The sequence below is a fragment of the Artibeus jamaicensis genome, unplaced genomic scaffold, assembly GCF_021234435.1.
Source record: "Artibeus jamaicensis isolate MK-2021 breed Jamaican fruit bat unplaced genomic scaffold, CSHL_Jam_final scaffold_666, whole genome shotgun sequence".
Taxonomy (NCBI): domain Eukaryota; kingdom Metazoa; phylum Chordata; class Mammalia; order Chiroptera; family Phyllostomidae; genus Artibeus; species Artibeus jamaicensis.
The window spans coordinates 2,164,561-2,180,920 of NW_026522053.1; the positions used below are offsets into that span (position 1 = coordinate 2,164,561).

Here is a 16,360-nt window from a genome sequence, read left to right on the forward strand (position 1 = left end):
GGGGGGCTTTGATGGGCCCTGGATGAACAGCAGTCTGGAACGGTCTTCCTGAGCAACCTCATGTGCTCCGGTCAGCGTAGGCAGCATTTCGGTTTCCTAGTCCTGAAATCTCCTGCCCTGTCTGACCTGATTTCCACTCCTCAGAGGCTATCACTTTTTAACTACCAAAAGAGGATACTTCCATTAAAAAAAAAATACAAATGTACTTATACTTCTGTTGGATATATCAACCTGACATTGTCTATGGGCTTCCCTTGGCGGTAGGTGAGGACAGTTAGTTCTCAGATGTGTTGGGAGAATGTAGTTATATCAGGTCTCAATGCTTATAGCATCATGGTAGAGGCCAATAGTACTGTGCTGTATTTAACATTGCTCTTTTTTTTTTAAACTTTTTTATTGATTATGCCATTACATTTGTTCTATTCCCCCCCTCCATTCCCCTCCACCCTGCATACCCCTCCCCCACCATTTCCCCCTTTAGTTCATGAACACGTGTCTCAGATTCTTTAGATTCTGTATTTCCCCTACTATTCTTACCCTCCCCCTATCTATTTTCTATCTACTGTCTATGCTACTTATTTTCTGTACCTTCTCCCCCCCTTCTCCTCCTCCCACTCCCCTGTTGCTAACCCTCCATGTGATCTTCATTTGTATGGTTCCGCTCCTGATCTAGCTGTCCTCTTAGTTTGCTTTTGTTTTAGGTGTGGTTGTTACTAACTGTGAGTTTGCTGTCCTTTCACTCTTCATCTTTTTTATCTTCTTTTTCTTAGGTAAGTCCCTTTAACATTTCATATAATAAGGGCTTGGTGATCATGAACTCCTTGAATTTGGTCTTATTTGAGAAGCACTTTATCTGTCCTTCCATTCTAAATGAAAACTTTGCTGGATAGAGCAATCTTGGTTGTAGGTCTTTGGTTTTCATGACTTGGAATACCTCTTTCCAGCCCCTTCTTGCCTGTAAGGTCTCTTTTGAGAAATCAGCTGACAGTCTGATGAGAACTCCTTTGTAGGTGACTGTCCCCTTAGCTCTTGCTGCTTCTAGGATTCTCTCCTTCATTTTAATCTTGGATAACGTGATGATGATGTGCCTTGGTGTGTTTCTTCTTGGGTCCAACTTCTTTGGGACTCTCTGAGCTTCCTGGATTTCCTGGAAGTCTATTTCCTCTGCCAGAATGGGGAAGTTCTCTTTTATTATTTGTTCAAATAAGGTTTCCACTCGTGACTCTTCCCCTTCTGGTACCCCTATAATTCGGATGTTGGAACGTTTAAAGATGTCCTGGAGGTTCCTAAGCTTCTCCTCATTTTTTTGAATTCTTGTTTCTTCATTCTTTTCTGTTTGATCATTTTTTTCTTCCTTCTGGTCCACTCCATTGATTTGAGTCCCAATCTCCTTTCCATTACTATTGGTTTCCTTTGTATTACCATTCATTTCAATTAGTTTAGCTTCCATATGTTTCTCTAATTTGTGGCTAAAATCAACCAGTTCTGTGAGGATCCTGAAATCAACCAGTTCTGTGAGGATCCTGATCACCAGTGTTTTGAACTGTGCATCTGAAAGATTGGCTATTTCTTCATGGCTTAGATCGATCGGTTCTGGGGCTCTGAGTTGTTCTTCAGCCATTTTTGGTCTATTTGTGCCGTTAAGTAAGCGGAGCGAAGCCTTAATTGTTTACCAGGATGGGACCACCCAGGCCGCCGGTTTGTGACGCTGTGTGTGGGGGCGTGGTCAGAGAGGGAGCAATGGTGGTCCTCTCCACTAGCCCAGTCCGTCCAGTCACACCACTCGCCCTGGGCCTGTTTATCCGATCTGAATTTTGCAGGCCTGCTGCCCCGCGCAGGCTCCCCTCCTCACTGGTTTATCCTCACGCAGATGCACGACCGACTGCAGACAGCCCGCCGCGCCTCTTCCCTGTGCGCTCCCGTAGCTAGCCCGCAATCCGCCTTCGGCTGCTCACGCACTACCCCTTCGGGGATTTTTTATTGCCAACCTGCTCCGCTGCTGGCTTCGCTCCTCTTACCGGTTTAGCTGAGCATTTCGTTGTCTTTGGACTCCGTATTGTCAATTTTCTGTGTGGCTTGGTTGTGTTTTTTGTTGTTAAAAATAGTTGTTCTTAGATTTGGTTGTGCACAGAAGCAAGGTGGTTCCACCTACACCTCCATCTTGGCGGAAGTCCAACATTGCTCTTTTATGCTACTTCTTGTTTCCACTTGCATGGTTTCCTGGACACAGATACCAACGATAATGCTGTTGTTGAGTCTGATTCCTGGGGAGCTTCTCCAGCAGGACTAGCTTATGAAATCTCCTGTCTTCCTCCTTGATTCATTTCAGCTTCTGAGGCACAGAGGAGTTGTTTGTTCATGCCTTAAAATGGCGACCTTTTGTCCTTAAGTATTGTTTGTCTGGAGCTACAATTTTACAGGGTAAATCATATTCCCTCTGAACTTTAAGATATTTTCCATTGGATTCAAGATTTTAGAGTTGCTCAATGACATTTTGCTCTTTGGTCTTTTAAATTGGACCCAGTCCTTCCCTTTGTCTCAAACTTAAAGATTTTTTTCTTTATTCTGTGTTGTACATTAGTGTAATTCCAGGTGAACCTTGGGCTGGGTCAGTAATGTATTAGGTCACTCTTAGGAAGTTATGTGATAGATTTGATAATTTATCTGGTTTTTGCCTATTGTTTCAGAAGTCTTAAGTCCCACATTGGACATCATGGATCAAATTTTCTCTCTCATTGAGTAGCTTTTCTGCCTTTGTGGGGGGGCAGATTTCAGCTACCTTCTATCCTATTTAATTTTTATTTGGGGGTGTAATGCCATGTTATGTCTGTGTGCCAACACTCTCAGCCACGCAGTCCTTACCCCTTCCTCTGTCTTCATGTAGTTTAGGTGGTGGCTTTACCCACCTGCTACATCAGTACTCTCTCCCATTATGCAAGAGTATGTCTAAACTGCTTGTGCTTTGCCAATTCTTCACCAGCTCTTTCAGGCATATACCATTATTTTTATTCTTCATTTTCGGGGGGGGGTCTCAAGAGCACACATTGTCAGGCATGTTCATCTTTAACTAGAATCCTTGAGCAGGGACTTTTATCGCAGACTGCAGTGTGAAGTTAGGGTCATAGCGTTAGATTTCTGGTTTGGGGATTGCTTCCCAAAATAACATGTTTTTGCTACTAAAGCATCGGCAGGTTTTGCTTGAAATTTTCTCCAAAAATTACCGAGTACGCCGGAACATGATCCAGTCACGGTTGACTCAAGAGTGTGGAGAAGAGCTAAGTAAACAGGAGGTGGATAAAGTGCTAAAGGTATGTCCATTTTGTATATGACAACATCCAGAGTCTTAGATGGAGGTGGGCAGTGTGTGGATAGGGCTCTAGTCTGGTGCCTTTCTTGCTCCTCTGTGAATATTAACTCAGGTCCTCAGAACTGGTAATGATTGGCATGGGTAGGGGGTGGGGGGCGTCTGTGCAGAAGGACTAAAAGTAAGTAAGATGTAGTCTCTACCTTCAGAAAGTGTGGTCTAGTGGGTCATCTTTGCCCTTTACAGTTCTGACTTCACTCTGTCTTTGAATCTTATACCACTTCCTTTATTTCTGCCATAGCCACATTAACTCCTATACTACTTAACTTTCAGTAGAATTAATTTCATTTTCTACTGAATTAATTTCAGTAAAATATATTAATTCAAAGGAATTAATATATTTCTTTTTAAACATATTTTTTATTTATTGATTTGAGAGAAATAGACAAACATCAATCTGTTGTTCCACTTATTTAGGCATTCATTGGTTGATTCTTTTTTTTTTTTTTTTAAGATTTTATTTCTTTATCTTTAGAGGGGAAGGGACGGAGAGAGGGAGAGAAACATCAATGTACGGTTGCCTTTCGTGCATCCCCTGCTGGGAACTGGCCTGCAGGGAACCAGCCTGCAACCCAGGCATGTGCCCTGACTGGGAATCGAACTGCGATTGTCTGGTTCACAGGCCCGTGCTCAATCCACTGAGCTACACCAGCCAGGGCCCATTGGTTGATTCTTGTATGTGCTCTGACCAGGGATTGAACCCTCAACCATGGCATATGTGGATAACACTGTAGCCAGTGGAGCTACCTGGTCAGGGCTAATACATTCCTTTTTAAACTGTATTTATTTGTTCTGTGTATTGAAGTCCTTAAGTGTACTGCTGCTTATAATGCTTTTGTGATATGACCATGCTCCACATAACATTTGCAGAAGCATTGGAACATGGAAAGCTGGTGAGTTACCTTATATTCCAATCTAGTGTCTTAAACATCAAGGTCATATATAGTGATACTATTTATGAAGCATCTTTGTTCTGGTCAGCTTATTCACCCCAGTGAGGAGAGGAAGAGCAGCCTGAGGCCCAAACACTAAAGAAACTAGGCAGTTCTTGGTTTCCTATTTGTGTTCTATCCATTGCTAGATCACATGAGATTCTGCACAGAATGTAGCCACCTTTCCTGCTGAAGTCTGCCCTTAACACGTTTCTCTCTCTCTCCATAGGACTGCTGTGTAAGCTATGGTGGCATGTGGTACCTTAAAGGGACAGTACAGTCTTGACACTTGTCATGAACTACTACCCCAGCGAATCTAAGCCCCAGAAAGGACAGCAGAGCCATTAGAGGTGGAAGTAGAGTCTCAGTTGCTTCAGAAGACACAAAGCAAGAGGGACTGACCATCTCGTGGCCTGTGGCATTGCACTGTCCAGCAGACAGTGGGGACCTCCCTCAGCCTGTGGTAGGATCACCTGAAAGTTGCATTGCATCGCTCCCAGAAGAAACCATTGAGACCTTCTTTGCAGTACAAGTTGAAATTCCTGATGTATTTTGCTTATTATTTGATTTCATTCTTATACTAGAGTATATTCTGTCATGGGCAGGATGATGAAAATCATAGTTTAATATTTTACTTTTCGAATGTAATGCCAACAGAGGTCTAAGTTATGTTTACAAGATGAAGAAAACCTCAAGGTTTCTAATATTTAAACTGCCTAGAAGCCAATATTTAGTCTTTGATTATCTCTGCTAAGACTTCTGCCAGTTTCATTAAACCAAATTGAATTGTTTTACTGTTGGGTTTCTGCGACCACTTTACCTTGTAAAACAACCTACTCTATGTAGCAGTCTCACCTGTTTACATGAACCATAGCAAAAAAATCAGGATCAAATTCATATGTTTTCAGAAGGATGCAAACAAAATCAGGTAAGTATGGAACAGTGTATAAGTAAGGTTATCACACTTTGATGTAAAAAACTTATATTTTGTGCATTTTTTAAATAAATGTTAACACTAACCTGGCCTCATGGAACTGCTGCCTTTACCTGGATACAGGAAGGAGCGTTGTCTCTGTGATGAACTGTGTGTGTCTGTGTGTGTGTGTGTGTGTGTGTGAGATGGGGACGGGGAAGGGAGAGCTTGGGGAGCAGTACAGCTCAGCACAACTGTGCCATCACACATACAAAGGTTTTTTAGTAGGCACATTCAGATAGTGAAAAGAAATAATTTAAACGTAATATTTTATTCAGCCCCAAATGGCTAAAACATTAACATGTAATAAAATTTTTCGGGTTTTTTTTGTATTAAGGTTTTAAAGTCTGATACCTTACAATACTCTCAATTTAGCCACAATTGAAGTGCCCAGTTGTCATAAGTGATGACCTTATTGGACAGTGCAGTCCCAGAAGATATGAAAAAGTAAGAAGAGTGTATTGGGTTGGCAAGATATGAAATTTGGTTACCTAAACCCTTTTCCATGATCTACCTAACCCATGACCTGCAGGCCACATGCAACCCAGGATGGCTAGGAATGCAGCCCAAAATAAAATCATAAATGTACCTAAAACCTTTTTTTTTGCTCATCAAGTTTTTGTTAGTATTTGTGTATTTAATGTGTGGCCCAAGATAACTCTTCTTTCAAAGTGTCCAAAGGTTGGATACTTCAGTCTCAGACAGCCTGTGCATCTCCCTGCCCCAACCATCAAAAAAAAAAAAAATCTAATATTTGGTAATATAGTTTAACAAGTTGATTGTAAATTATAGTCTTGGTTCTAGTTAACATACACGAGGCTGAAAGGAGTAAAAAATTACTCAACTTACTCTGGAGTATGTCCAGCTATTGTTAACTAGCGCATTACAAAGGGGAGTTATATCCAGCTATTGTTACTAGCACCTGTTTTCGTGTTACTAGCACGAAAACACAACTTTAGAGCAAAACACAGGATGCTGTGCTCAGGCCTAACTTTAAATAGTTACACTGATAGACAAAGGGGGCGCATTAAACATTGGATTCAAACAAAAATAAACAAAAAACAGGAGGAAATAAGTGGAAAGCAAATATTGAGGTAAAAATGAATATAAAATATGTCAACAATTAACCAATGAAAGTGACACAAACCCAAATAGATGGTGAAATGGAAAATGTTACAGAGGAACTAGACAATTTACAAGCAAAATATGAAGTACTAAAACTTGCTAGATCCATGACCGGTGTACATTGAGCGCAGGCCTGCAAACTAAAGGGTCGCCGGTTCAATTCCCAGTCAGAGCACATGCCTGCGTTGTAGGCCAGGTCCCCAGTAGGAGGCAAGTGAGAGGCAACCACACACTGATGTTTCTCTTCCTCTTTCCCTCCCTTCCCCTCTCTAAATAAAATGAATCTTAAAAAAAAAACTGGCTGGGAAAAAAACTGCAGTAGACCAATTCTTAAAGAAGAAAAAGCCCAGGTAACTTAGATGAATTATATCAGATCTTTAAAATATAAACAAGGCTTAAACTTTAGTGTATAACAAGCCTCCAAATTCTTAGGAAGCACTGATTAAAAACCTGACAAGGGCAGCATGATAACTAATAAAAATTATAATAGTGAATTCCAGGGGCATGTGAAATAACTACCATGCACCATCTATGTAAAGGTGATCATACTGAACAACTACTGAAACAAATGCTGGGTGACAGCAGGGGTCCAGTAACAGCTCCCACTATGAACAGACCACATGAAGAAAACCACTATCTCAGGGATCAAAAATCTACAGTTCATTCCAGATACAAGTTCTTAATAAATATTTTAAGATTTTACCCATTTATTTCTAGAGGGAAAGGGAAGGAGAAAAAGAGAAACATTGATGTGTGGTTGGTTGCCTCTTGTGCACCCCTAACTGGGGACCTGACCTGCAACCCAGGCATGTACCCTAAGAATTGAACAAGCAACCTTTTGGTTCACTGAGCCACACCAGCTGGGCCACACCAGCCGGGGCAATAGAGTCTTCATAAAAGGGCTTAAATAATGGAAAACTAACATTGTAAATCAAACATCGGACATACTTCTTAGGGTTGAGACATGTTTACTCACCATAATATTCTGGGGGTACTGGTTAGAGCAGTTAGACAAGAATAAGGAAAACAGTATAAAAAAGGAGTCAAAATTAATATTTTTCAGTTAATAGAATCAACTAAAAGTTGATAGAGTTCAAGATAGCTGAAATCATAACTTCTATATGCAAATAGTTAGAAAATAGAAAAGATCTTAACTTGCAACATCCAAGAGATGAGCCTTTTAAAATGTATAGGGCCTAAATGATAAAATTTGAAAATCTAATAAGAGAAAATCATTTGAACAAATAGGAACACAAATCCATGTTTTTGGATCAAAGTCTCTGTATCATAGTCTCTTCTCAATTTAGCCTGTTTCTTTAACTTGATGGCAACGAAAGTAACAATATTTCTCCTAGAACCAGTTAAAACTAATTTTAAAGTTCATATTGGAAAAAAAAAGTGCAAAATCAGGAAAATTGTGAAGAAGCAAATGAGAATAACATCCCCTTGCCAGTTAAGAAAGTACAGTGTCAAGCTGTATAGCAACTAGTTGTCATAGGTGCATGAAAATGAGATCCTAGGACAGAAATAAGTTCATGTAGAAATTTAGTACTATTTCAAGCGTTGGGGAATAGATTTAAAATGACATTTAAGATGATTCTGAGAAGATGGTTGAACTGGAAGCACTATGAATCTGTTTCTCCACCTAGACAATTGCATTGACAGAATCCATCTGATACCCCTGTTTGAACTCAAGTCCATGAAGGCTTACAACTTTTTGGGGGCAAACTTGGACTGTCAATGCAGTTACTTCTCTTCAATTTCAGCTCATAGCACAGAAGCAACTACCCATTCCCACCCCTAGTCACATTCCCAGAGCAGCTTGAACCACATTGTAGGCAGGGATCTTGTATCAGAAAGGACTCTGCTTCAATACAGCAATTTGTGCTCTGATTACTGATTCTGAAGACAGGTACATGCAAGGTGGACAGCCATTGTTGTACTTACCCACCATTGCTGCAAGTTCCTCCCCCTATGATACCAATGGATTTAAAAGTCTGTCATGCCACCCTCCATGATTTTTCACATTTTCCCCTTTGGGGACCCAGACATTAAAGACTAGGACATTAAAAACAACTGCAGGGGCCCTCCAGTCAAGATGGGGGTATAGGCAGACATGGCTCACCTCCTCACACACCATGTCAAAATTACAACTAAAATACAGAACTGTCAGAAATTAAGTTGAATGGAAATCTGATAACTATGGAATTAAAGAAACTACAACCATCCAGACAGCCACAAAGCTGCCAGGCTGGTGCCATATCTGATACTCTGTCAAATTGGCTAACACTTTGCCTTACCTTGAATATCCCAACTCCATCTAACTTACGGGCCCACCCAAGCTGGTTTTCAATATGAATGGTTGGTTCTGGTTCATGCTTCACAACTTTCTAAATCCACTCAAGTGATAGCCGGACTCAGTGACCCCTGGCCCCCATACCATTTCTAAGTGGATGCAGGCCTGGCACTAGCAGCATCCAGCCTAGATTGGCAGCATGGCTTCACCTGGGAATTTCCAAGCCCAGCACAAGTAGTAGCCATCTCAGAGTGCTTTATAGTTTAGGCAGGGTGGCCCTGGGCAAAACACAGGTAGGGGATGACCTTGGCCTGCACTACCCAGTAAACCCCAGAGCCTGTGAACCCAGTGGACAGCTACGGGTCACTTTTGAACACCACCACCCTGCCCCAGCACAGCTGATCCTTTGCAAAGGGCTGAGGTTGGTGGTCAGTGGTCACAGCCAGACCTTGCAGCTGACTGGCCTGGGTGAATACCCACATTGATCTACCAACAGCAATCAAGACTCAACTAAAAGATGAGGGTATACTCGGCTCACGAAGGCACACCTGGAGTACCTATCTTGGGTGATAGCAGAGGCTGGGCCCCTGGACCCTATTGGACACCTACCACATTAGGCCACACTACCAAGACATGGAGTCAAAGCAGGTCTACCTAGTGCATAGAAACAAACACAGGTGTGCTGCCAAAGTGAGGCAACAAAGAAACATGCCCCCCCCCAAAAAAAATCGAAACTCCAGAAAAAGAGCTAAATGAAATAGAGATAAGCAATCTGTCAGATGCAGAGTTCAAAACACTGGTTATAAGGATGCTTAAGGAACTTAGTAAGGACCTCAATGGCATAAAAAAGATCCAGTCAGAAACAAAGGACACACTAATTTAAATGAAGTACAATTTACAGGGAGACAGCAGAGTGGATGAAGCAGAGAATCATATCAATGATTTGGAACATAAGGAAGCAAAAAACCAATGAGAACAAGAAAAAAAGCATCCCCCCTAAAAATGAGTATAGTATAAGCAGCCTCTGGGACAACTTCAAGCATTCCAACATTCACATCATAAGGGCACCAGAAGAAGAAAAGAAAGCAAAAAAAAAAAAAAAAAAAAAAAGGACATCTATTTGAAAAAATAGTGACAGAAAACTTTCCTAATTTGGTGAAGGAAATAGACATGCAAGTCCAGGAAGCACAGACAGTCCCAAACAAGACGGATGCAAAGAAGCCCACTCCAAGACGCATCATAATTAAGATGCTGAAGGTTAAAGATAAAGAGAGAATCTTAAAAGCAGCAAGAGAAAAGCAGGTAATTACCTATAGAGAATTCCCATAAGACTCAGCTGATTTCTCCAAAGAAACTTTGCATACTAGAAGGGACTGGCAAGAAATATTCAGTCATGAAAAGCAAGGACCTATAGCCAAGATTGCTCTGCCATTAAAGCTATCATGTAGGACTGAAGGGCAGATAAAGAGCTTCCCAGACAAGAAAAAACTAAAGGGGGTTATCATTACTACACCATTATTATATGAAATGTTGAAGGGACTTATTTAAGAAAAAGAAGATCAAGACTATGAACAATAAAATGGCAATAAATGTATCTCTATCAACAACTGAACCTAAAAAAACAAACTAAGCAAACAAGAACAGAGACAGAATCATTGATATGGAAAGCCAGATGGGAGGGGAGTGAGGGGGGAATGGATGAAGAGGTGAGGGCATTAAGTACAAATAAAGGGGTGGGGGAAGTAGGGGGGAAATGCAGACATATGTAATTGAACAACAATAAAATAATTTTTAAAAAAGAATAAGTAAAAATAGGTGGTTACAGAATAGCCATGGGGATGTAAACTATAGTATAGGAAATGGAATAGCCAGAGAAATTACACATATGACCCATGGATATGAACAATGGTGGGAGGGGTTGCCTGAGGGAGTGGTGGGTGCTGTGTGGAGGGCAGAAAGTGGGGAAAAATTTAGACAACTGTAATAACATAATCACAAAATATAATTAAAAACCAAAAATATATTTAAAAATGCATATATGGGGAAATTAAAAAGTGCCCATGCATGCCAAATTAAAAGCCCAGAAAAGACAGACCTTAAGTTTACACCTCAGTTACCCTCATCATAGGCACAGCCTACAATTACCAAAGAAACAAAAACAAGTTTCCTTACACCAACAAACCCCAGGGAAAGGGAACAATTTGATTTCCAGAGTTACTACATTATTTGAGTCAAATGCCCAGTGTTCAACAACAACAAAAAAATCACAAGGCATACAAAACAGGAACATATGGCTCAATTAGAAGAAGAAAATCAACAGGAAATGTTCCTAAAACACACAATGGCACATATACTTGACAGACTTCAAGACAGCCATTTTAAAGATACTCAGAGAACTAAAGGAAGATGACAATGTTGAGAAAACACTGTGTGAAACAAAAAAATCTATATCTGTCTATCTATATAGATAGATGTTTATCTATCTATGTATCTATGTTTATATCTATCTATCTATCTATAGACCTAAAAGAAACCAAGAAGCTCTGAAGCTGAAAAGAAAATAAAAAATTCACTTGAGGGATTCAAAGGCAAATTCAAGCAGGCAAAAGAATCAGGGTACTTGAAGACAGTGGAAATTGAGTCAGAAACAGAGAGAAAAAATATTGAAGTGAACAGAGCCTGAGAAACCTATGGGCCACCATCAAATGAAAAACTATATCAGGGGAGTCCCAGAGGAAGGGACAAAGGGGTAGAGAGACTATTTGAAGAAATAATAGCTAAAAACATCTGAAATGTCATGAAAAATATGAATATAAAGCAACCAAGGAGCTCAATAAACTCCAACATAAATACACTCAGGGACACACTGGAACACATTATGATCAAACTTTCAAAAGCCAAGCATAATCCTGAAAGCAAGGAAAGTGAAACATCACATACATGGGATCTACAATAAAGCTAGCAGATTTCTCACTAGAACCTTTAAAGGCCAGAAGGCAGCAGGCCAATATATTCAAAGAAAAAATTCAACTAAGAATCCTACGTCCAGTAAAACTGTCCTTCGAAAGTGAGGGAGAAATTTAGGCATTCCCAGATAATAGAAGCTGAGGGGATTTGTGGCCATTAGACCTGCCCTGAAAGAAAGGCTCAAGGGAGTCTTTCAGGGTGAAACCATAACTTGAAGCCATATAAAGATTTATTCAGAAAAATATTTCAAATAAGGTAAATACATGGAAAATTATAAAAGGTAGTTTTATTAACAGTGGTGTGTAACAGTACTTTTTGGTTTCTACAATTATTAGTGCAAAAAGTAGTGTTACTGCAACTTTGATTAGTAACTCCAAATCTTGTTTTCTACATAATTTAAAAGATAGATGTATTTAAATTTTATCAGTTTATGTTTTGGGGTACACAATATATAAGAGGTGATTTGGTGAGGTCAGCAATGAGAGGGACGGGGATGGAGCTGTGAAGGATCAGAGTTTTTATGTTACCTAAGTTAAGTTATTATCAATTCAAATTAGTGTTGTAACTAATGTTACAGGATGTTAAATGTAAAGAAATAGCTTTAGAAAAATGTACAAAAGGGAATAAGAAATTTAATCATTTTACTAAAAAATAAACTAAATACAAGGGAGACGTAAAAGCAAGAAATAAAAGACAAAATAGCTGTAAGGCACAGAGAACAATGACAGAAGTCCCTCCTCATCAGAAATTACTTGAGATGTTAATGGATTAAACTTTCCAATCAAAAGACAAATGGGTAGAGTGGATAAAAACACATGATCCAACTAGATGCTGTGTACTCGAGACTTGGTATCACAAACAGGTTGAAAGGATGGAAAACATACCCCATGGAAACAGTAAGCAAAAGGAAGGGGGTGGTATTTATACTAACATTAGACAAAATAGACTTTAAATCAACGAAGGTTATAAGAGATGACCATAAAAGGGTCAATACAGCAAGAAGATAAAACAATTGTAAACATTTATGCATCTCACAAGAGACATCAAAATATATGAAGCAAAAACTGACAGAAAATGAGAAACAGACACTCTATAATAATAGTTGAAGACTTCCATACCCCACTCACAATAATGGATAGAGCCGCCAGAAAGTAATGATGGAAACAGAGGCTTAACATGATAAATCATCTAGACTTAACAGTCATGCACTGCACTGCATAATAATGTTTCAGTCAATGTCAGACTATGGTCTGACACATACAACAGTGGTCCCATAAGATTATGAAGGATTATAAGGAAAAATGTGTTCCAATGCTGAAAGAAAAGGCTGGACCCTTTTTTAATGTTGAATTCACTGCTAAGCTGAGTAGCTTAATTAGATGAGGTTCGAAGGCTGCCCTCATGGCTGGGGCCCCAAAGTTGGTGAAGGAGAAAGGAGAGAGGGCTGGGAAGGAGGGGAGCCTATGCACTCACACCCATCCCTGCACAAACACACACACTCGTGTCCACAAATTCACTTCTCTCTCTTTCCTCTGAGCCTTTTTTCTCCCTCTCCCTTTCTTTCCGTGTTTTATTACTTTTCAAGTTTTATCTCTGGGTGTCTTTTGACCTCTATGCTTCTTTTCTATCCTTTTCTTTCATCCTTCCTCCCTCCCTCCTCCTGATCTATTCTTCCTCCAGCAGCGCCACCCTCCACAGTCCTTTCCTCATCCATTCAAGGCATGTGTGCACACAAACACTTTAGCTTTTATATCTTATTTTTATTATACTTTTTCTATGTATAGATACTTACCATTGTGTTACAATTGCCTACAATATTCATACAGTAACATGTTGTACAGGCTTGTAGACCAGGAGCAATAGGCTGAGTGTGTAGTAGGTTATACCACCTAGCTTTGTGTAATGCACTCTATAACGTGCACACAGTTATGAAATTACCTAACAATGCAGTTCTCAGAATTTATCACAATTGTTAAGTGACACATGACGATGACACATTACCTAGCAACAGAATACACATTTTCTTTAAATGCATGTGTGAAATTTTCCAGGAGAGATCATGTGTTAGGATACAAATTAAGTCTCAACAGATTAGAAAAAAAAAGTTATCTTAATGGCTATCTAGATTACTATAAAGTACATCTATGTAGCATATTTCTACAACTTTAGTTTTAAATCTTTTTTTTTAAATCTTTTTTAAAACATATTTTATTGATTATGCTATTATACTTTTCTGAATTTTTCCCCTTCTCCCCCTCCACCTGGTGCTCCCATTCCCTCCAATGATTCCCCCCTTAGTTCATGTCCATGGTTCATGTATATAAGTTCTTTGGCTTCTCCATTTCCTATATTATTCTTAACATCCCCCTGTCTATTTTGTACTGACCAGCTACATGTCTTTTTAAAAAGATTTTATTTATTTTTAGACAGAGGGGAAAGGAGGAAGAAAGAGAGGGAGAGAAACATCAGTCGATTGCCTCTCACATGTCATCATCAACTGGGAACCTAGCCTGCAACCCAGGCACGTACCCTGGCTGGGAATCAAACCAGACTTTTCAGTTCTCAGGCCAGCGCTCAATCCACTGAACCGTACAAGCCAGGGCAGCCAATTATATTTCTTAATTTTTGCACCATTTCCCCCATTTGCCCCCTTCTCCCTCTCAGCTGCTAACCTTCCAAATGATCTCCATATTTATGATTGTGTTCCTGTTCTGATTGTTTCTTAGTTTTTTTTGTTTTTGTTTTTTTAGATTCTGTTGTTGATAGTCATGAATTTATTGCCATTTTACTGTTCATAGTTTTGATCCTCTTTTTCTTAATAAGCCCTTTAAACATTTCATGTAGTAATGGCCTGGCGATGATAAACTCTGTTAGCTTTACCTTGTCTGGGAAGCACTTTATCTGCCCTGTCATTCTAAATGATAGCTTTGCTGGATAGAGTAATCTTAGCTGTAGTTTCTCACATTTCATCAATTTGAATACTTTCTGCCAGTTCCTCCTTGCCTGCAAAGTTTCTCTGGAGAAATCAGCTGACAGTCCTATGGGAACTCCTTTGTAGGTAACTCTGCATTTCTCTCACTGCTTTTAAGATTCTCTCTTTATCTTTAATCTTTAACATTTTAATTATGATGTGTCTTACTGTGGTCCTCTTCAGGTTCAACTGGCTTGGGACTCACTATGCTTCCTCAACTTGTATGTCTATTTCCTTCACCAAATTAGGGACACTTTCTTTCATTATTTTTTCAAATAAGTTTTCAATTTTGTACTCTGTCTCTTCTCCTTCTGTCACACCTATGATTCAGATGTTGGTACATTTGGAGGTATCCCAGAGGTTGCTTATATTATCCTTAAAAAAATTTTTTTCTTGCTATTCTGGTTGAATGTTCATTTCTTCCTTCTGTTCCAAGTCATTGATTTGGATCCTGGCTTCATCCCATCAACTGTTGGTTCCTTGTAGGTTTTTCTTTATCACACTTAGTGTAACCTTCATTTCTTCCTGGGAGTTTTTCATTTTGTTGCCATACTCAATGAGTTGTTTGAGCATCCTGATCACCAGTGTTTTGAGCTCTGTCTCTAACAGGTTGGTTATCTCCATTTTGTTTACTTTTTCTAGGGTTTTGTTCCCTTCTTTCATTTGGGCCATATTTCTTTGTCTCCTTAATTTGACAGCTTCCCTATGTTTGTTTCTGTGCATTAGGGAGAACTGCTTTGACTCTCTACCTTTGTATCATGGCCTATTGTAGAAAAGGCACCTGTAAATTGTGTAGGGTTGAGGCTTAGATGATCTCCAGGGCAGGGAAAACCACTTCACCACTCTGTTGCTCTGTGTTGGGGGAGGGCTCAGAGAAGAGACAATGCCACTACCTGGCTTCTGGAGGTTTGCCTGGCACTCACCCTGTTACCAGTCACTTCACTTACTCCCTGTATGTGACTGGTGTCCTTCCAATTCTTGCCCTGTGCTGAATCCCAGAGAGGTCAGGTCTGAGTACATTTTAAGTTCCTATGAACCCTTTAGGTGGAGTTCCCTGAAAATCTGGCTGTTTCTTCTGCTGCCCTAACCTCCACTGGTTTTTATAGCCAGAGATTATGGGAATTTATCTTCTTGGAGCTTGAACCCTCAACTGTGCAGTCTGGCCTGGGGCTGGGATTGCTTACTCCCAAAGTATTCCTCCCAATTTTTATCTACCACCCATGAATGTGGAACTACCCATCCCACCACCACTGCCTCTCTGTGCCACTTGCCCATTTCCACATCTCTGCCCCTCCCACATGTCTGGATGAATGTGGCTTCATTAAATCTTTGGTTGTTGGACTTCCATGCAGCACAATTTTCTCATAGTTCTGGGTGTTGTTTTGACGTTTGTTTGTAATTCTTTCTGTGGTTGCAAAAGGTAAAGTCTGTTCACTGCACCTCCATCTTGACCAGGAATCTCATTTTAATTTTTTCCCCTCCATCAACTATTTTATTCAAAGCCATTGTCTTGATCCCTGCCATCCCAAGGAGACCCAAGGGGAACTCAGTATGTTATAAATTAACCATGGCAGGGCATCACCCCAGGAGCCCGGGCAACTGAATGCAGGCTCTCCACAGTCTGTCCCAGATTCTTAGCCTGCTGGGACCTGTCACAGTCCCTGGCCATGCAGCCTGCTCATCCTGGAATCACAGCCTACAGTCCCTTGTCTTTCTGTCAGTATGCCAGAGC

The 16,360-nt window shown here is 40.2% G+C and overlaps 1 protein-coding gene across 4 annotated transcripts in view; it reads left to right on the forward strand.

The window, feature by feature from the left end:
* The window catches only part of POLR3E (RNA polymerase III subunit E), a 41,322-nt gene extending 36,002 nt beyond the window's left edge, over positions 1 to 5,320 (forward strand). For all 4 annotated transcript variants that reach the window (XM_037141197.2, XM_037141198.2, XM_037141199.2 and 1 more), the window contains 2 exons: positions 3,183 to 3,308; positions 4,526 to 5,320. In XM_037141197.2, the coding sequence (XP_036997092.2) occupies positions 3,183 to 3,308; positions 4,526 to 4,582 (183 nt within the window). In that variant the 3' untranslated portion in view covers positions 4,583 to 5,320. The remainder of the gene's footprint in view (positions 1 to 3,182; positions 3,309 to 4,525) is intronic.
* The last annotated feature ends 11,040 nt before the right edge of the window (positions 5,321 to 16,360 follow it).